The sequence below is a fragment of the Oncorhynchus clarkii genome, unplaced genomic scaffold (genome assembly GCF_045791955.1).
Source record: "Oncorhynchus clarkii lewisi isolate Uvic-CL-2024 unplaced genomic scaffold, UVic_Ocla_1.0 unplaced_contig_8070_pilon_pilon, whole genome shotgun sequence".
Classification (NCBI taxonomy): domain Eukaryota; kingdom Metazoa; phylum Chordata; class Actinopteri; order Salmoniformes; family Salmonidae; genus Oncorhynchus; species Oncorhynchus clarkii.
In genome coordinates this window covers 7,650-29,921 of record NW_027258887.1, presented here as the reverse complement: position 1 = coordinate 29,921, position 22,272 = coordinate 7,650, and the positions used below count along the sequence as shown (strand labels likewise).

Sequence of the window (22,272 nt, the reverse complement as noted above, 5' to 3'; positions counted from 1 at the left end):
CAGTAGAGAGATGTTGGTTCTAGTTCTGGTCCTGTAATCATAAAACGTCTCAGAGAAGGAGTGCTGATCTAGGATCAGTTTCTTTATTTTAGATCACAAGTCATCAGATTACATGGACAGTGGGGCCTGATCTTAGATCAGCATTCCTACTCTGTCCCCCTGTCCATATACACTTATTATTTTAGATCTAAAAAAGGCTAAACTGATCCTTCACCAGTTTTTATATTTGTGGTTGTGGTCACTCCTCGTCAGGGTCGGACAGCTCATAGCCCAGGCGGCTGGCGGAGGGGAAGTGTGCCCAGAAGGTTCTGGACAGGTCTTCAATCTTCTCATAACCAGCGTACTCGCGCAGAGCCTCCACCCAGCCGAAGAAGTCAGAGGAGGTCAGAGCCCAGTTGGGCATGCTGCGCTTCTCACGCCCCAAATCTGCTGCTGGGAACCAATGAGAGCACAAGAAGAGAAGAGGACGTCAAAAGGGAACCAATCAGAGGCTGAGTGAATGATACTGCACTTCACTAAGACTGGTCACATGACACAACTTGACATGGATTGATAGCCGTTTACTACATACATTATTTTCAGTATAATACACAATCAACACACAATCTGTATTAATTGATTATACATGTGTGTTTGTGACAGTGATAGAACCACTGTACGGAACCTTTGCTGAAGGGAAGTCTGCCTCACCAATGGGAAAATCTACTCTGGCAATTTTCCCACTTCCCAGCCTTCCTCCCTGCTACACCAACCATAGCAGCCCCGTTCATTTCTCCGTGTTCACCTCTCTGTCACCCCTTCACTACAACCTGAGCTTAAGCCGCATTCCTTTAACCAAAGTCAATATAATACCTTGTAAAAAAACGGCTCGTCTTCGAATTGAAATCAAATCCCCCGTTGAGCATCTCAGGCTTATGGTTGATTAAAGACCAGTCAGGGGCGAGCGGCGCCGGACATCCCCTAAGCCCAGAGACAGGCCTCTCACTGTGGGGTGGTGGGAGAGAGGGCCTGGTCCACGTTGGGAAAGCAGGCTGGGACAACAACACTCCACAGCTCCCAACTCAAACATAACACAACGGTGTGAGTGACTGTAGGAATATGATAAGGAACAACACCATGTAGTGTGGAGGCACCAAGGAAGTCTTCTCTCACATCTGTCCCTCTGACCTCTCTCACATCTGTCCCTCTGACCTCTCTCACATCTATCCCTCTGACCTCTCTCACAGCTGTCCCTCTGACCTCTCTCACGTCTCTCCCTCTGACCTCTCTCACATCTATCCCTCTGACCTCTCTCACAGCTGTCCCTCTGACCTCTCTCACGTCTCTCCCTCTGACCTCTCTCACGTCTCTCCCTCTGACCTCTCTCACGTCTGTCCCTCTGACCTCTCTCACGTCTGTCCCTCTGACTTCCCTCACATCTGTCCCTCTGACCTCCCTCACGTCTGTCCCTCTGACCTCTCTCACGTCTGTCCCTCTGACCTCTCTCACGTCTGTCCCTCTGACCTCCCTCACGTCTGTCCCTCTGACCTCCCTCTCATCTGTCCCTCTGACCTCCCTCACATCTGTCCCTCTGACCTCCCTCACATCTGTCCCTCTGACCTCTCTCACATCTGTCCCTCTGACCTCTTTCACATCTGTCCCTCTGACCTCCCTCACATCTGTCCCTCTGACCTCTCTCACATCTGTCCCTCTGACCTCTCCCCTGGTCCCTTGCTGTGTGTGTACATACACTGAATGCACAGGACATTAAGAACACCTTCCTAATATTGAGTTGCGCCCCCCCCCCCCCCCATTCCTTTGCCCTCAGAACAGCCTCAATTCATCAAGGCAATGACTCTACAAGGTGTTCCACAGGGATGCTTGGCCCATGTTGCCTCCAATGCTTCTCACAGTTGTGTCAAGTTGGCTGGATGTCCTTTGAGCGGTGAACCATTCTTAATACACACGGGAAACTGTTGAGTGTGAAAAACAGCAGCGTGGCAGTTCTTGACCAACTGAAACCTGTGCACCTGGCACCTACGACCATACCCCGTTCAAAGCCACTTAAATATTTTGTCTGGCGCATTCACCCTCTGAATGGCACACATACACAATACATCCATGTCTCAATGGTCTCAAGGCTTAAAAATCCTTCTTTAACTTGTCTCCTCCCCTTCATCTACACTGATTGAAGTGGATTTAACAAGTAACATCGATAAGGGATCATAGCGTTCACCTGGAATCAGCTGGTCAGTCTGTCATGGAAAGAGCAGGTGTTCCTAATGTTTTGTCCACTCAGTGTATGTCTTCAAGCTATAGTTGCACAACTCAAAATATTGAATCAACATCTCTAGGGCTGGTTTGATTGAATCCAACCCCATCTTGGTAACCCCTGGTTACCCAGTCTCCCACACTCACCTTTGCCTTCTTCTCCTGCTGTTTCCTCAGCCCCTGAGTTCGAGGGAGAAAAGACAGGAATTATTCAGACCGAAGGCACCATATGGGTCTTCATGGTGACTCACACAGCCCTGTTGATGGGTGACTTGATACAAAACAGAGATAGTGAATAAGTCTAACTGAGGAGTGCTTTTTTTTAATTAATCTCTGTCTATCAACTCTCTCTCCCTCCTTGTCTCTATCTCTGACATTGCCCAACATGCTGGGCAGGCAGCAGCAGATTAGCAGACGGGGGTGTTGCGGACAGAGAGAGGGAGACAGAGGCAGTGGGGTGTAAGACAGGGGATGAAGAGGATATGGAGCGGCTGACTGCTAAGTGCCATGTGCTGCGCCTGGCCCTGGACTGCTCTGACATTCAGACATTCACAGCCTTTATTAAATCTCCTCAGAGGATAGGAAGGTCGCGGCAGATCAAAGAAGAAGGTAAAGCCCAGTGGAGAGAAACAGACCTGGGTTCAAACACTATTTGAATACATTTCAACATGGTTTATCTGGGCTTAATTGAGCTTGCCTGGCACAGTAGAACCAATAGAATAGTCTGAAAAATACAAACCCTGCCCATCTGGCACTCCAGGCAGACCGAAGCAAACGCTAAACGTGTTAGAAAAATCTTGAATAGTATTTGGACCCAGGTCTGGGAAGATACATAGGGGAGGGGAAAGATAAACGCTCAGCTTGGTCAACAGAGACTAGAGAGAGCTAAGCAAGGTAGGCAGGCACACAGTGTAATACTTCTACCGTCTCAATGAAAACAAAAGAGGGAGAAAGCAAAAGAAGGGAATGACCTGCGACTGGTCTATTCTGACCCACAACCAGACGCTTTTCATCAAAACAACGTCATTTCCACTCAATCAAATATCTTGGAGGGATGTTGTGACAAAAGATCTATGTCTCTGAATAGCCAATACTGCACATGCATTGTGTTGGCAAGCAGGAAGAAGCGCTGCTCAATTAAATATACAGTATTGTGGTGTGCTGTTGAAGAAATGGTACCAACTGTCCTCATACCAATATAAAGAACACAGGTATATCATGGGAGGGCATCCGTTTCATTTGAAAGAAAAACCTTCAAAACTTTCTCCTCACATTCCACAGTAAAACCCAAGTTGACAGAAAAAATGTGCAGCTATAAACAATGTAAAGAGACATGTTGAGGACTAAACTTCACAGTTGATGCAGTGAGACAGAACCCAGTAAAAACACTATAATCAATAACGTTCTTTTATCTGCTGCTGTTGACTGTACCGGCTGTTGAAATGTCAGAGTAGTTTGTCAGAAGGTTACATTCCTAGTGAACTAATGGACAACATTCCCTCCAGGGAAACAAATTGACTGACTGTCCGGCTGCATCTCCGAGGTAATTAGTTCCAGCTGACGGTTTCCGAGAGATGCTCCAGACTGCGGTAAGAGACAACAGCAGGCCAATAACAGTCTCCTTCAGATGTAACATACAACATCTCAATCGTGGAGGATTCCTCTCTCCATCTCCTCTTATCCATCTACAGCACACGGAGCCGAGAACCCAGGAGAGAGCTAGTGAACTTTTCTCCGTTCTTTCAAACCAGGCCCACAGAGATTTTGGAGAGATGAATTGAAGAAAGGAGGCCGCCACCACCACTTCAGACTTGAGTTTTATCCAAGTACACATCACAATCCAATACTACCCTAATGCGCAAAATAGGTTAAAATGACACTGAAGAGATTAGAGAATATCACTGAAAATGAAAACGGCACAGGCTCGGAGACTCTCCGCTCTGTAGAGTGCTAACAGGCTGACTTACCTATTAGAGAGAGGAGACCCAGCAGGACGACCCAGAGCAGCATTGAGACACAAAGACGAGGCATGGTTTTGCACTGTGGTAGGCCGCACAAAGACAGAAACACAACCACAAACTGTGAGAAATTGTCACAGCTTTTACCCCCGCATGGTTTTGCTTGTTCTGTAACATCTTAAGGTTTCTCTCGGGGAGAGGAGTTGTGTCAGAGGACAACAGAAGGATACAACAAAGAAGGTTTGAATCAAGTAAGCAGACTAAGAGCTACATGTAACATTTGAAGGTACATTTCACATTTTGTAGCAGGTGCAATGTTGGCACCCCCCCCCCCCAATAAACAGATAAAAAACACCCAAAACAAAATCAATAAACAATCTTCATTTACACTGATACAGGTACCTGGTGCTGGATCCGGGCTCTTGGTCCTCTTGCTCTGGGCGAGTGTGTGTGTGTGTGTGTAGCGTGTGTATGTCCAGATATACCCAGAACCTGGATGGGAGGACAGATACAGTTAACAGAGCTGTCCAGGATATGTTGGTCCTTCACACTTCAGATCCACATGCCATACCTTACATCCGAACCCACCGCCCTCTCTTTCCTACCCAGTCTCCACTTCTTACACCTGAGGCAGACATGTCAACGGACTGAAAGGCTTCCTTTGTGGACGAAGGGGAGAGGGGGGAGAGGGGGAGCAGGGGAATGTCAACACTCTCTTACCCCTCACCAACTAGGTCCGATGCAGACAAATTGTACCCGTCTAGATAACTTGCCATTGCTTATGCTCCCGAGCATGGCAATATTATGGCTGTGAAAATGTGTCCATTCATTTAATGAAACACAATCATCAATCATCCTTTCATGTACAGCAAAATGTTCGATCAATACCTGCACATCTTGATCTTGAAAGTGACAAAAGTTCATGACCTACATTGTTTTTGTAACCCCCATATTAAAATGTATGCAATTTGTGACGTTGGATAAAAGTGTCTGCTAAATGGCTAGATACATTATAATATTCTAAAAGACAAACTATACAAACCCTACATGGTCTTTCACATATTGTATCTGGGAGCCAAGGATTGTGTTCTCTCTTGGTTCCCCTTTATGTAGGTCTCCACTGCCTCAACCACAGACGACCACAACGGGGGCCTCAAATACAGTCCACATTTACCTCCGTTTGTCCCTGAGGAGCTGTACAGGAGCATTACGCCTCGGCAACACCTGTACTGGATCTGGCTAGCTAAACTCAGCAAAAAAAGAAACGTCCCTTTTTCAGGACCCTGTCTTTCAAAGATAATTCGAAAAAATCCAAATAACTTCAGAGATCTTCATTGTAAAGGGTGGAACGGTCGTTAAGACCCTAACAGCTTACAGACGGTAGGCAATTAAGGTCAGAGTTATGAAAACTTAGGACACTAAAGAGGCCTTTCTACTGACTCTGAAACACACCAAAATAAAGATGCCCAGAGTCCCTGCTCATCTGCGTGAACGTGCCTTAGTCATGCTGCAAGGAGGCATGAGGACTGCAGATGTAGCCAGGGCAATAAACTGCAATGTCCGTTCTGTGAGATGCCTAAGACAGCGCTACAGGGAGACAGAACGGACAGCCCGTTGTCCTCGCAGTGGCAGACCACGTGTAACAACACATGCACAGGATCGGTACATCCGAACATCACACCTGCAGGACAGGTACAGGATGGGAACAACAACTGCCCGATTTACACTGGGAATGCACAATCCCTCCATCAGTGCTCAGACTGTCCGCAATAGGCTGAGAGAGGCTGGAATGAGGGCTTGTAGGCCTGTTGTAAGGCAGGTCCTCACCAGACATCACCGGCAACAAAGTCGCCTATGGGCACAAACCCACTGTTGCTGGACCAGACAGGACTGGCAAAAAGTGCTCTTCACTGACGAGTCGCGGTTTTGTCTCACCAGGTGTGATGGTGAGTTTATCGTTGAAGGAATGAGCATTACACCGAGGCCTACACTCTGGAGCAGGATCGATTTGGAGATGGAGGGTCCGTCATGGTCTGGGGTGGTGTGTAACAGCATCATCGGACTGAGCTTGTTGTCATTGCAGGCAATCTCAACGCCGTGCGTTACAGGGAAGACATCCTCCTCCCTCATGTGGTTCCCTTCCTGCAGGCTCATCCTGACACGACCCTCCAGCATGACAATGCCACCAGCCATACTGCTCGTTCTGTGCGTGATTTCCTGCAAGAGAGGAATGCCAGTGTTCTGCTATGGCCAGTGAAGAGCCCGGATCTCATTCCCATTGAGCACGTCTGGTACCCGTTTCCTCCCAGAAATATCCGGGAACTTACAGGTGCCTTGATGGAAGAGTGGGGTAACATCTCACAGCAAGAACTGGCAAATCTGGTGCAGTCCATGACTCAATGCAGATGGCGGCCACACCAGATACTGACTGTTGCTTTTGATTTTGCCCCCCCCCCCCCCCCTTTGTTCAGGGACACATTATTCCATTTCTGTTAGTCACATGTCTGTGGAACTTGTTCAGTTTATGTCTCAGTTGTTGAATCTTGATATATTCATACAAATATTTACACATGTTAAGTTTGCTGAAAATAAATGCAGTTGACAGTGAGAGGACATTTATTTTTTTGCTGAGTTTATATCTACACTCATTTATCTCTCGGAAAGAGACAACGTGGCTACCATGGGTTAGTTTGTATGGTAATAGAAGCAGTGTCTGCTTCCCAAATGACATCCTACTACCTAAATAATCCACCACTTTTGACCAGGGCCCATAGGGTGCCAATTGAGACAAACAATACACCCCCCCCCCAGATCTCATGCCGTATCAGGATTAAGGAGACACATTCCAAACGATCTGGCAAGACGTAAAGGAAGCAAGCACTTTTGTGGTTACCGAAAGCTCTTGCATCAGGATGGGCCTTCAGGTCCTGAAATGATGAAATCCTACCTGCAGTAACATTGCCATCTGTTGGTGGAAGAGGGTAAATACAGAAACGCTATTTGAATGTTCAATCTTGTTCAATTAGAATACAATCTTTTAAAAAGGTGAAAGGGAATAAAATGACACACGGCAGACAAATGCAACCAGAAAACTTATTTTGGAAAAACGTTTAATTGAACAAAAGTATTTCATTCCTCAGTCACCACACCGTCTTGGAGTACAGTACCTTTTAGCTGTATCTAAATTCATATAATATTCACCTTATTCTTCTTTTTAAATATACATACAGAGCTGAAAACAAGATTTAAATAACAGTGCTCAGTAACATTAAGACAGTTTTTCTTTTTTAAAAGCAGGAAACAAAATGTTGAACAGACTTTCACTGGCAAACAGACAACCCACAAAACGTTTTCTTATCGCTCTTGAATCTCTGTCCTCGGTCAGCGACGTTTTCACCCGGACGCTGAGGAGAGATTCGAAGAGAACGTTCGGGGGAACATTTGAGCAGTAGGAGGGTGTGGCTGGTACACATCCACGGACATTCAACACAGCTTACTGACAGTGTCCATTCCACAATACACCTACAGAGGGCGTCCTTTCCTTATCTGGTTAATGCAGTGCCAGTTGTGGTGCCTTTCTTTCTGGTACAACAGTCTTTATGGAAACGTAATACTACTTTCTGCAAACGACGGGTCGCTCGATAACGACAGACAAAGCAACAACACCGACTGGAGACAAGCAAAAAGAGAAGAGCTGTTTCTCTCCTCCCATTTGTCCCCCCCCCCTCCCCCCAAAAAATAAAAAGGTCTCCAGTGATAATGTGATGTCAATGTCAACACATTAAATATTCACGTTCATGGTGTATGTAGCTGTTGTGAAGGAACCATTGACTGTAAATCCCCATCCGTGCTCACTCCTAAAACCTAGAGGCACTGGCAGGGCTTTACTAGGAGGTGGAGTTGTCAGCCAAGACCAAGAGCAGATGCTTACAGACGATCCCTTAGTGAAGGCGTTCTCTGGACACTTCTGGACAGGACTCGATGTCACTATTCTGAGAGGAATCTGAGCTACGGCGGCCAACATATACCATTTGAGTCGCTCTATGTGCTAACTGTTGTATTGAAGGGGCATGGGCAGAGCAGTGGATATTGCTGTGCTCAAATCAGTCAGTGGCAAGTCCAGTAATAAGGCTTGTTGTTAGGCCAGGCCGAGTACCGGGGTCCGGATTGTGTGTGTGTGTGTGTGAGTGTGCGTGTATGCATGTGTGTGTGTGTGTGTGTGTGGTCACAGCAGCGGTTTGACCAGGTAGAGTTTGTCTCCATGTTCGCTGGTGAAGATCGGGGCTTTTTTGTAATGCTCCACCAGTTCGTCCATGCTGCTGAAGCGTCTCTGGCCGATACAGTAGACCCCCTCCGCCAGCGCAACCTTGAAGTGCTTGTTCTTTCCCATCGCCTTGAGGGACACGGAGAAATCACTGGGCTGGGAGAGAGAGAGCGAGAGAGAGAGAGAGAGAGAGAGAGATAAGAAATGGATGATTATTGCCATGGAGTTTCATTCTTAAGCCACTAGAGGGGGATATAAATCTACTGTAAAGTCCACCCATCCCACTGAATTAATGCAGTTTCCCTCAAGAAAGCTTTCCCAATAAAAACAGCTCAAAACACAGTATGATAAGGCTATTGTAAACCATAGAGTACATCATTATATACATCATCAGGAACACAAATCAACTGTTCTTCCCCCATTTCCACCAATCACAATTCTCTCTCGACCACTCACCGATGACTCGCTGTCTCTGACCAGGAAGTCTCCCTGACCTCCTCTCTCGTTGAGCGCACACTCTGCCTGATGCCTGGTCACTCCCCCATAGTACCAGTCCTTCCCGGCAAACTTTCCCACCCGGGCCGGCCCTGTGTAGTTGATCTGGGGCGAGTGGGGGCCCGAGCCCATCCCACCCCCGGGGGCCGGATCGTCGCTAAGTATAACCACATAGTTCTTTGGCACCAGGCCCACCTGTCCACGGGCGTTCCGACACCGCCACCACTCAGGGTCGTTCTCCGGTTTCTCCAGCACCTCCATCACTTCGCCCTTTTCAAAGTTTAGCTCCTCGTCTGTCACAGAGCTGAAAGGGTACAGCGTCTGGACAGTGTGGAGCGCCCTGGTGGTCCCGTTGATCACCCCTGCCGACCCTGCCCCCTGCCCTGGGTAACCTCCGCTTAGGTCCCCCGAGACGGTCTCCTCCTCTCCCTCCTCCAGGACATAGTTAGAGGGGAACCAACCTACCCGACCTTCAGAACTCCCTCGCCACCAGCCGTCGCTACACTTCTCCATGACAATGACCCTTGACCCCTTCACCAGTGTCAGCTCGTCTTCCCGCTCCGCCGCGTAGGCGAACTTGACCAGGGCTGAGATGCTGAGGTCGTAGATACGCTCGGCGCTGCTACCTCCGCCACCATTGGACGGGTACTCTGCGTCCGTGCTGGGCGTTGGCGAGGCATCGCGGGCACTCGTCTTCCTCTTCGTCTTCCCCAGGCCTTAGAGAGGGAGAGAGAGAAATAACTATTTATACCACAAATTGAAGATCTCAGCAGTAGTTCCACAACAGAGCAGAATAACATAGTAAAAAGTCCCCCTTCAACATATTAGGTTAAAAGTCCTGAGGCTAGAGTGTAGTACATCTAGAGAAAATGGCTCCAAACAGAAAGCTCTACATGGTCATTGAGATTGAGCAGGCAGCTACTCTACTCAAAAAACAGCCTGCAACTGAAGTGCAGCAGCAAGCTGAGTTAATTAGCTCCTAGTACTGCTGGTAGAGGATGGTCCGGGGTTAGGAGGTCACCACCTCTCTCTGAGGCTACAGCCAAGGAGGCAAACACTTCAGAGTTAAGGGGGGAGAGAGGGGTTCTGGGTAATTAGTGCTGGAAGGAAACTGGAGGTAAGGCCAGAGGAGAGACAAGGGGGGTTCTGGGTATTGACAGGCGATGTTAATTCCTCTCAGGCAGCTACTGACCAGACCACTGTGCAGGAAGGTTGTTTAGGAGACAGGAAACGCAGATCGGATGACACTGAAGTGGTCGGAAGGATGGACATTGATTGCATCCAAAATGGCACCCTATTCCCTAAATAGTGCACTACTTCTGACCAGAGCCCTATGGGCCTCGGTCAAAACACAGGGCTCTGGTCAAAGGTATTGCATTATGTAGGGAATAGGGTACCATTTGGAATAGGGTACCATTTGTTCGGTTGGCTCTCTTGCTGGAAAATATTAACCTTTAACCTCTTTTAATAACAACCCCCCAAACCGGTCCCCCACTGTAAACTACTCCCGGAAAATTAGACTACTCCTTTCACTTTAGACTCTCAATCCCTCTAACTCGCTCTCTGAACATTTACACATTTATTTAAGACAATATAGAGAATCACTAATGCAAGCAGAAGGAAGAGGATCCTTGCCATTTAAAGCCTAGTGTCGGAGAGAATTAACCTCAACCCTCTCAGCCAGGTAGGGGAGCACTCCGAAAGGTCACAAACAACCCCTTTCCTCCATCTCTTCCTCCACTCCCCATCTCATGCATGAAACAACGAGGCTTTCTGACCTTCTGTGTTCTTGACGCTTAACTGGCCTTCTGCTCTGACGGAGCACGCAGCCAACCAAGGAGGGTCTTTGTTGTGAGTGAACAGCAACACTCCGTTCTTAGCAGACATACAAGAGCACGCAAACCTGGAGATGAGATGGGCTGCACGCACACAGAGACATACACTTGTATTCAAATGTGGAACTCATCTCACAATTACAAACACACCTGCTCACGGGAAGCATCACATAGCTTACACATGACCAGTTACACGCAACACAGATAACAGGATGACACAAAGCCGGTGGGACCAGAAAAACATGATTAAATCATAGACCTCCCCCCGGGTCTCCTGTAATAGTACTACCCTCGTGAAAAAGAGGAGTCGATGTAAATGACGAGATCTCCTCTCTGCCCAGAAAGTTACCATTCACACGGTCTGCAAGCGCTAGAATGTTAAAATACATGTCACTCACTAAATACGGTTTGCCTGCAACTATTGTCATTTACTGCCGTTACGCCCGGTATGTACTTCCAAAGTACTAAATAAACATTTCAATGTATTGTTTTGGTCCGGAAGAGGATCCTGGGCCCAATCACAGACTAGCCTAGATCCTCATACTGAGAAACACACACACACACACACACACACACACACACACACACACACACACACACACACACACACACACACACACACACACACACACACACACACACACACACACACACACACACACACACACACACACACAGCATGGAGACGAACAGCATGACGGACCAACTGAGTCAAATGAGACCCACAATATACAGAATAATACACCCTCAGAGTTGAAATGACGAGAAGACAGCCCTCGTCTCCATGAATCAGCCTCCATCATGACACAGCAAGGCCAGTGGCAGCGGCACAGGGAAAACTGGGGTAAGAAGCTGCTTCCGTTTCAGTGACCTTGAGAGGTGGGAGGGGAGGGGGGGGGGGGGGTGAAATACCATCACTTAGCCCCTGTCACAACTATCTCCCATCAACAGGCCATTCCACCCCTCACACAACAAACTGTGAGGAGGAGGCACAGTCATAGCATTCAATGAAATAAAGAAAAAAACGAACATTCGCTTTACATACTGGAGCGTACTGGGCTGTTGTTTTACATGGTAGGGCCGATGGCATTTCAAGGGTTGTAGATCAAGTGGCAGGCAGGGAGATTGGCATTTACACACACATGCTTGTCTATGAACACACGCAACTTTTCTAAGCGATGACACACCTTCCTTCCTTAGCAAACTGACATCTGATCCATGACTTTCATGCTCATTCCTCTGCAGCATGCAACAACAAACAAGGTACTCTGTGTTGCGCTCACACACCACAACAGTAACGACACACTAACTCACAGTCGCCCCCACTAAGCAACACAGTGACAGTGACAATACTAATTAGACAACAACAAGCGCTAATTGGAACCTGAAAGATATTTTTTTAAATTAAGTAGGCATAAATCGTGAGGAAATGCCTTGAGAGCCTAAAGCACAATTGTAAAGCACAATTGGCCCAGCGTCGTCCGGGTTAGGGGAGGGTTTGGCCGGGGGGAGGCTTTACTATGCTCATCGTGCTCTAGCGACTCCTTGTGGCGGGCTGGGTGCCTGCACGCTGACCTCGGTCGTCAGGTGAACGATGTTTCCTCCGATACATTGGTGCGGCTGGCTTCTGGGTTAAGCGGGAGGGTTAAGGAACGCGATTTGGTGGGTCTTGTTTCGGAGGACGCATGACTCGACCTTCGCCTCCCGAGCCAGTTGGAGTTGCAGCGATGAGAAAAGATTGAAATTGGGGGTAAAATACAAAAAAATAAAGAGTGGGCCCATACCAAGTCATCCATTCAACTGGGCCCAATCCAAGTCATCCATTCAACTGGCCCCACACCAAGTCATCCATTCAACTGGCCCCACACCAAGTCATCCATTCAACTGGGCCCACACCAAGTCATCCATTCAACTGGGCCCACACCAAGTCATCCATTCAACTGGGCACCAAGTCATCCATTCAACTGGGCCCAATCCAAGTCATCCATTCAACTGGGCCCACACCAAGTCATCCATTCAACTGGCCCCACACCAAGTCATCCATTCAACTGGCCCCACACCAAGTCATCCATTCAACTGGGCCCAATCCAAGTCATCCATTCAACTGGGCCCACACCAAGTCATCCATTCAACTGGGCACCAAGTCATCCATTCAACTGGGCCCAATCCAAGTCATCCATTCAACTGGGCCCACACCAAGTCATCCATTCAAATGGGCACCAAGTCATCCATTCAACTGGGCCCAATCCAAGTCATCCATTCAACTGGGCCCACACCAAGTCATCCATTCAACTGGGCACCAAGTCATCCATTCAACTGGGCCCACACCAAGTCATCCATTCAACTGGGCACCAAGTCATCCATTCAACTGGGCCCAATCCAAGTCATCCATTCAACTGGGCCCACACCAAGTCATCCATTCAACTGGGCACCAAGTCATCCATTCAACTGGGCCCAATCCAAGTCATCCATTCAACTGGGCCCACACCAAGTCATCCATTCAACAGGGCCCACACCAAGTCATCCATTCAACTGGGCCCACACCAAGTCATCCATTCAACTGGGCACCAAGTCATCCATTCAACTGGGCCCAATCCAAGTCATCCATTCAACTGGGCCCACACCAAGTCATCCATTCAACTGGCCCCACACCAAGTCATCCATTCAACTGGCCCCACACCAAGTCATCCATTCAACTGGGCCCAATCCAAGTCATCCATTCAACTGGGCCCACACCAAGTCATCCATTCAACTGGGCACCAAGTCATCCATTCAACTGGGCCCAATCCAAGTCATCCATTCAACTGGGCCCACACCAAGTCATCCATTCAACTGGGCACCAAGTCATCCATTCAACTGGGCCCAATCCAAGTCATCCATTCAACTGGGCCCACACCAAGTCATCCATTCAACTGGGCACCAAGTCATCCATTCAACTGGGCCCACACCAAGTCATCCATTCAACTGGGCACCAAGTCATCCATTCAACTGGGCCCAATCCAAGTCATCCATTCAACTGGGCCCACACCAAGTCATCCATTCAACTGGGCACCAAGTCATCCATTCAACTGGGCCCAATCCAAGTCATCCATTCAACTGGGCCCACACCAAGTCATCCATTCAACTGGGCCCAACCAAGTCATCCATTCAACTGGGCCCACACCAAGTCATCCATTCAACTGGGCCCACACCAAGTCATCCATTCAATTGAGCCTTCACCAAGCCATCAATTCCACCAGGCCCAAGGCGAGTCACAGTGTGGACCCATACAGCTGACTCATGGATGCTTAACCATACGCTCTTAACTTACGCTGATTAAGGAGAACAGGCCAGGGACAACCCCATCCAGCTCGCTGCAGGGAAGCAATGTGGAGGACCTGGGGACAACTGTTCAATGTAGCACAATGGTGATTGCAGAGTAACACTAATCATGTATGGCTACTGCAGTGGTACTGGGGGAGTGAGAAAAGAAAGTCATTTGATGAGAAGTGAATGCCAAGCTATTCAGTATCAATCCCAGATATAGGCCCATTTCATGGGCTGATGAATGGAACAGGCCGTGCTTAGTCAGAATGTTCTCTTTGGAATATAAAGCTGATGGTCTCCAATAATAGATAATAGCATGGTGGGCGGTGGACCAATTAAGTAGCAGTGTGATCCACAAGAAGAATGTGAGCCCAGGTGGCACTTGGTGTCCATGAAAGCAGCGATGCTCTCTTCCGCTCTCTCCCAGTCTGTCTCGCTCTTTTCACTCGCTCCCTCTTCTCTCTCCTACTCCTCTCTCTCCTCCAACGATGTCTCTCTCTCCCTCCCTCTTCCCACTCTGTCTCTCTCTCCCCCTCCTTCCTCTCTCTCCTAATGAGACACTTCACTTAAGGTGTGGTATGAGACCAATGAATCACTCGCCAACAACTTTCGCTTTATTCCATTTTCATTAAGCTGATTTTCTTCTCCGTGCCTCGGTCTGAAATTGAATTCCAGCACAAGGAGGATATACTGTAAACGAATACCTAGGCTATTTCTACCTATATCTACCCCACAATCACTGATGAATAACAGAGTAAGATGATTATCTGAGGTTTGACGGGAACTCATTTTCTGTAAATGGCGGGGGGGGGGGGGGTTCTGGATGATAGCTGGGAAAGCTGTGTGGGTGTACTTAGAGGAAGAGAGGGATGGAGGAAGATGGAGAGGAAGATAGTTTGGTAGGATGGAGGGAGTAGAGGAGACGAGAGTGCTCGTCTCCCAGACAATACTCTAGTCGTTTAACTCTACACCCCTCTACGGCTCCCCGTCGCTCTCTGTCACTTGTCAAATCAAGCCTTAGCCATTCTTGTCTGAGCAGCCATTTCTCCGTCTGTTCTACTGTCCTCAGATCGCCCATCACAGACACAAATCCCTTGACAACTCTCTTCAATCAGATAGGAAGAAACTTCAGCAGTAGCTGCATCTGGCTGGGAGTAAGCCGAGCACCACTGTTTGTCAAACGCATCTCACAAGTTCCCGACAGAACACAACGTAGTTTGATCTTTATATCAGGCCTGCAATGCGACCAGCTTGAAAAGACACATTTTCAAAACGCTAACATTTACCACTGACCAGCAACCCTCTGGTTAGCTAGAAGTCACATCGTCTCCCCTACCTGAGCAGCATACTACATTGGGCCCCTGAAGTTGTAAGCAAAGACAACGTAAACATAAACCTCGCATGGAAACAAATCGATCCGTAACAACAATGTCCAACTGCCAGCCCTGAATAGTCGAACAGCGTATTGATAGAGCCATTGGCCAGCGAACTATAGCTTTTACAGTGGCCTGAACACGACCCGCAATACGATGGATGACATGATGAGAGAGAAAACATCAAATCAAATGGAAGTAGCACACCAGAATGAGGTCTGCAGAGTGTCAAGACTCATAAAGAATGTAGTTAATCAAGAGGAAAGGCCTCTGTTAACCACCTTGTTCACAGAATCACAGATAAGCAAGAGTCATTTCTTAAAAATATCGTCATCAGACAACTGTACTTGAAGGGTTAATTTAAACAAAATTAAATCTACTTGACTGCCTTATGTCAACCAATTTTAATTAGCCTCATCTTCGACAAACATGATTTATTTGTCATTATAAACTGGGTGGTTCAAGCCCTGGATGCTGATTGGCTGACAGCCGTGGTATATCGGACTCACACCACGGGTATGACGAGAAAGACATTTATTTTTACTGATCTAATTATGTTGGTAACCAGTTTATAAAAGCAATAAGGCACCTCTGCGGGTTGTGGTATATGACCAATATACCACGGCTAAGGGCTACTACATCCAGGCACTCTGCGTCATGCTTAAGAACAGCCCTTAGCTGTGGTATATTGGCCATAAACCAGACCCCCTCGGGCCTTATTGGTTCATTACCCAACTCATGTTTCTTTAATGTCATGATTATTCAATAGCCCGTAAAGAAACATTAAGATAGATTATAGTTTTAGTTGTTTTGAAAGGTTCCTGTTGGCAAGACTGTCTGTGTCCCAAATGGCACCCTATTCACTACATAGTGCACTACTTTTGACCTGAGCTCTGGTATATAAAAAAAAGTAGTGCACTATGTAGGGAACAGGGTGCCTATTTCCGAGGCAGCCAATGTGAACTGTTCCATTGAGATGAACTGAGGACATGGAGTTGAGTTTCATCCTAGCTGGGTTGGTTGGCACCAGGCCATTCTCTGTGGGAAGGTGAACGGAGCCAACGTTTCCACAGGCAGAGCACTATACTGACGGGCACCCAATGGGGAGCTAAGAACACACTGGATGCCTATCAGTAGACCCAGCTCCAACACAGAAACGGAGCTCTATCAGTAGACCCAGCTCCAACACAGAAACGGAGCTCTATCAGTAGACCCAGCTCCAACACAGAAACGGAGCTCTATCAGTAGACCCAGCTCCAACACAGAAACAGAGCTCTATCAGTAGACCCAGCTCCAACACAGAAACGGAGCTCTATCAGTAGACCCAGCTCCAACACAGAAACGGAGCTCTATCAGTAGACCCAGCTCCAACACAGAAACGGAGCTCTATCAGTAGACCCAGCTCCAACACAGAAACGGAGCTCTATCAGTAGACCCAGCTCCAACACAGAAACGGAGCTCTATCAGTAGACCCAGCTCCAACACAGAAACGGAGCTCTATCAGTAGACCCAGCTCCAACACAGAAACGGAGCTCTATCAGTAGACCCAGCTCCAACACAGAAACGGAGCTCTATCAGTAGACCCAGCTCCAACACAGAAACGGAGCTCTATCAGTAGACCCAGCTCCAACACAGAAACGGAGCTCTATCAGTAGACCCAGCTCCAACACAGAAACGGAGCTCTATCAGTAGACCCAGCTCCAACACAGAAACGGAGCTCTATCAGTAGACCCAGCTCCAACACAGAAACGGAGCTCTATCAGTAGACCCAGCTCCAACACAGAAACGGAGCTCTATCAGTAGACCCAGCTCCAACACAGAAACGGAGCTCTATCAGTAGACCCAGCTCCAACACAGAAACGGAGCTCTATCAGTAGACCCAGCTCCAACACAGAAACGGAGCTCTATCAGTAGACCCAGCTCCAACACAGAAACGGAGCTCTATCAGTAGACCCAGCTCCAACACAGAAACGGAGCTCTATCAGTAGACCCAGCTCCAACACAGAAACAGAGCTCTATCAGTAGACCCAGCTCCAACACAGAAACGGAGCTCTATCAGTAGACCCAGCTCCAACACAGAAACTGAGCTCTATCAGTAGACCCAGCTCCAACACAGAAACGGAGCTCTATCAGTAGACCCAGCTCCAACACAGAAACGGAGCTCTATCAGTAGACCCAGCTCCAACACAGAAACGGAGCTCTATCAGTAGACCCAGCTCCAACACAGAAACGGAGCTCATTTCAATCACTACAAAGGGCTGCAGTTGTGTTGGTAATTATAACACCTCGGTGGTTAGAGATGATTATGTACTGCACAAACCTGATTACTTAGGATGGAACGAACGAACACACACACACACACACACACACACACACACACCGCTTTATGAATGACTAAATAAACATAGCAAATAAGTAAGCTTACACTAGGTAGGATTCAAATCAACTGGTGACTAAAGCTAATATTGTCTCTCAGGTTATTCCAGTGAAAACAAGGCATACCACCTGCCTTGGAGAAGGCATACTGGTTGAAGTAACCCTGGTAATAACCAATCAGAAAACAGATGGAGGTCCAGCCACACGCATACAGGGGTTGCCCTTGGAGGAAGCCAAGGTTGTAGCAGGTGGCTGGAGATGATTGGTTTATGTTCTGACATTTCTACTCATCCCCATTGGGGATGCAACCAATTCTATACAACAGGAACACAGCCGTCGGCAAGTTCACGTGTGTGTGGGTGCGTTCAAGGCGTGTGTGCGTTTAAGCGTATGTTTAAGCGTGTGTCCGCATTAGAAATCACGGTGTACAGTACGTAAGCCTGATGGTATTTGAGTGTGAGGAATGCACAAAGCAGTAACACTCGCCTCCCACCTCACAGCAGTTCATCTGCCTCGATCTCAAAGAGAGATAACCCTCAATAACCCTTCCAGCTATGCTCCTGTGATCTGGCTTTGTGTGTGTGGCGTGCGTGCGTGCGTGCGTGCAAAGCCAAAAAGCTCTTTGTCTCACTACAGGCCTGACAACATTATTTCAGTGCTCTCAGTGCTCTGGGCCCAGAGAACAAAGAGAGCTGTAGTGGATTTAGAGTTCCCCCTTTAAACAGTGTCCCCAGGGTTATATTAATTGATCAATGGTTGGATTGATAGGGAAGAGTATGTGTCACTGTTAGCAGCAGAAGTCACCCTCAGGTTGCTCGCTATTTATACATCGGGAGGCTCTAATCTTGGACGCTGATTGGTTAAAACCGCATTCCATCCGGTGTTAATTCCACAAGTTACCACCGGCTAAAGCTATAACGTGGAAATGCCTATTTACACTGTTCAATCTCACTGTCTCGTCAGCCCAGCCAGACAATTTATAAACTTGATCTCCACTGTAAAAAGCATCTAGACATGATCTCCCATTTCTTTCAGAATAGCAATAGGTTTTCAATAGCGGAGATCTGTATTTGAACTAGCTCTCTGTCTCTCTGACATTTGCAACATTGTTTCAATATTGACATTTGATCTCCAGCTGTCCCATAGTAATGAACATGTCGGCGGGGTCGGGAGTCAGGACAAGACAGACAGGCAGCCTCTCAGCCAGTCGAAATCATGAATCAGCATCATTTTTATAGACAAATACAAACAAATGTCAACAGAGAACAGGTCAAACGAAACGTAGTGTTTACTGTGTTGTTGGCTAGCTCCTCTGAACAAGTGTCCTGATGAGAGAGCACATTTTCTATGCCAGGAAATTGTGCATCATTAGCTCATTGTTATGGATCTACCCAAATAAATGTCACTAGAAAACAGCTTAAACAAAGCAAATGCAGCTACTACGCTGTATTTCTCGATGCACTGTTTGACGTGACTGTAAGTTAACCGTAGTTGGCTAGCTAGCAAGGAAGGGATAATGCAAGTCAGTATGGCAATGGAACATTTACAACAAACAACTAGGTCTCTGTGTGTGTGTGTGTGTGTGTGTGTTTGTGTGTGTGTGTGTGTGTGTGTGTGTGTGTGTGTGTGTGTGTGTGCGTGCACTGGGAACAGGCAAACTGCAGGTTTTTTTAATTGCATTGTCTGTCAAAACCTCTGACAACTAGGCAAGGCAGTGGGAGAAATCCTCTTGGCTAGTTATCCTAATCTTTCAGTGCGACGTCTCATCTATCTTGTGCATTTCTGATGCAGGCGTCTATTCTTCACTGATAACATTGGATGGCAAGGTTCTGTCTCATCACAACGTCTAGTTCCCATTGCCTAGTATCACTCTTGAGTGTCGGCCATTATCTTGCCCTTTCGCGCCATTGGAAATGATCTCCAATTCTCTGCGAGTATGAACATCTTAGTTTCCACCAACGGAGATTAATTCATTAGCCTAATAAGGGTGAGAGTTCTACCCTATTATTCCACAGTGAGAATTACCAGAGATCAGCTAATCCTAGCTGTTGTCCATCCAAGAAAACCCCTGCACTTCATATTTAATTAGTCCTTACCTCCTCTGACCTTGGAAAAAGACGCTTCAACGCCTGAACAAAAGCTGCTTCAATACCGGAATTTCTCCTGATCGATCACACCAGCTTTCGCCTTGCCTGATAATGAATAGCCTAAGGGATGCCGTACAAAACAAACGTCTCCTGTATTAAACATACTGTTTACAAATCACCATCCTTGAGAAATCATTGCTAACTGGAGAGTGTAAGTGTGTGAGGTAGTCAAGCATTTAACAGTGTTTCATCCGCATTAATCACATGAGGTGAGACGCCTCTGTGGAGGCACCCCTAGAAAACAGCAGAGAAGAAAACACACACACACACACACACACTACTTAGCCCAATGTCGAGATTGTGTGTGCCGCACCGCCTCTGTGCACCCCTAGGAAACAGCAGAGAGATGCCCTGTCTTACACACACGTATATACACACACGCGCACACACACCCACCCACCCTCGTCCACCCACCTACACACTTAACCCAACTCACCGAGTGTGTCTTTGATGTTTTTCACCAGCGAGGCCTTCTTTAAGCTGTTTTTCCTCTCCACATAGTTAGAGGGGACGTAGCCGGTCCGGTTGGAGGTGTTCCTCACCTTCCACCACGTCTTGCTGTCATCCAGGAGCCACAGCCGCTCGTTTTTCCGGATGTCAAGTTCCTGTTCCTGCTGAGCCGAGTAGTCCCACTTGGCTATAACTATCACCTCCTCCGTCATTTTTCATGGAGTCCTTCTGGAACAGAGAGAGACACACAGAGAGACATACTGTTAGGGCAGGGTGGGGTTAACAGCAGGGCTGTGACGATGCCCTTATTGCAATATTTTTACATGGCAAAAACTCTTTAAAAACAATGTAAAATATTGTGTGCTATAGCTAGGAAAACGAGGCCCTTTAAAAATGATGTAAAATATTGTGTGCTATAGCTAGGAAAACAAGGCCCTTTAAAAACGATGTAAAATATTGTGTGCTATAGCTAGGAAAACAAGGCCCTTTAAAAACGATGTAAAATATTGTGTGCTATAGCTAGGAAAACAAGGCCCTTTAAAAACGATGTAAAATATTGTGAGCTATAGCTAGGAAAACAAGGCCTTTTAAAAACGATGTAAAATATTGTGAGCTATAGCTAGGAAAACGAGGCCCTATAAAAACGATGTAAAATATTGTGAGCTATAGCTAGGAAAACGAGGCCCTTTAAAAACGATGTAAAATATTGTGTGCTATAGCTAGGAAAACAAGGCCCTTTAAAAACGATGTAAAATATTGTGTGCTATAGCTAGGAAAACGAGGCCCTTTAAAAACGATGTAAAATATTGTGAGCTATAGCTAGGAAAACAAGGTCCTTTAAAAATGATGTAAAATATTGTGTGCTATAGCTAGGAAAACGAGGCCCTTTAAAAACGATGTAAAATATTGTGTGCTATAGCTAGGACAACAAGGCCCTTTAAAAACGATGTAAAATATTGTGAGCTATAGCTTGGAAAACAAGGCCCTTTAAAAACAATGTAAAATATTGTGTGCTATAGCTAGGAAAACGAGGCCCTTTAAAAACGATGTAAAATATTGTGTGCTATAGCTAGGAAAACAAGGCCCTTTAAAAACGATGTAAAATATTGTGTGCTATAGCTAGGAAAACGAGGCCCTTTAAAAATGATGTAAAATATTGTGTGCTATAGCTAGGAAAACAAGGCCCTTTAAAAACAATGTAAAATATTGTGTGCTATAGCTAGGAAAACAAGGCCCTTTAAAAACAATGTAAAATATTGTGTGCTATAGCTAGGAAAACAAGGCCCTTTAAAAACGATGTAAAATATTGTGAGCTATAGCTAGGAAAACAAGGCCCTTTAAAAACGATGTAAAATATTGTGAGCTATAGCTAGGAAAACAAGGCCCTATAAAAACAATGTAAAATATTGTGAGCTATAGCTAGGAAAACAAGGCCCTTTAAAAACGATGTAAAATATTGTGTGCTATAGCTAGGAAAACAAGGCCCTTTAAAAACGATGTCAAATATTGTGAGCTATAGCTTGGAAAACAAGGCCCTTTAAAAACAATGTAAAATATTGTGTGCTATAGCTAGGAAAACGAGGCCCTTTAAAAACGATGTAAAATATTGTGTGCTATAGCTAGGAAAACAAGGCCCTTTAAAAACGATGTAAAATATTGTGTGCTATAGCTAGGAAAACAAGGTCCTTTAAAAACGATGTAAAATATTGTGTGCTATAGCTAGGAAAACAAGGTCCTTTAAAAACGATGTAAAATATTGTGTGCTATAGCTAGGAAAACGAGGCACTTTAAAAAACGATGTAAAATATTGTGAGCTAT

The 22,272-nt window shown here is 46.7% G+C and overlaps 2 protein-coding genes across 2 annotated transcripts; both read right to left on the bottom strand.

Moving 5' to 3' along the window:
- Window positions 1–238: 238 nt before the first annotated feature.
- LOC139399019 (otospiralin-like) lies at window positions 239–4,281 on the bottom strand. Its single transcript, XM_071144654.1, has 3 exons — window positions 4,218–4,281; window positions 2,398–2,430; window positions 239–432 (listed from the first exon to the last, which is right to left on the bottom strand). Exons 1-3 carry the CDS (start codon window positions 4,279–4,281, stop codon window positions 239–241), a joined length of 291 nt encoding a protein of 96 aa, XP_071000755.1.
- Window positions 4,282–7,304: 3,023 nt separating this feature from the next.
- Window positions 7,305–20,678, bottom strand: LOC139399020 (cytoplasmic protein NCK2-like). The gene is made up of 3 exons (XM_071144656.1): window positions 20,441–20,678; window positions 8,929–9,683; window positions 7,305–8,628 (listed from the first exon to the last, which is right to left on the bottom strand). The coding sequence occupies exons 1-3, from the start codon at window positions 20,664–20,666 to the stop codon at window positions 8,434–8,436; spliced, it is 1,176 nt and encodes a 391-aa protein (XP_071000757.1). The 5' UTR covers window positions 20,667–20,678; the 3' UTR covers window positions 7,305–8,433.
- Window positions 20,679–22,272: the final 1,594 nt, after the last annotated feature.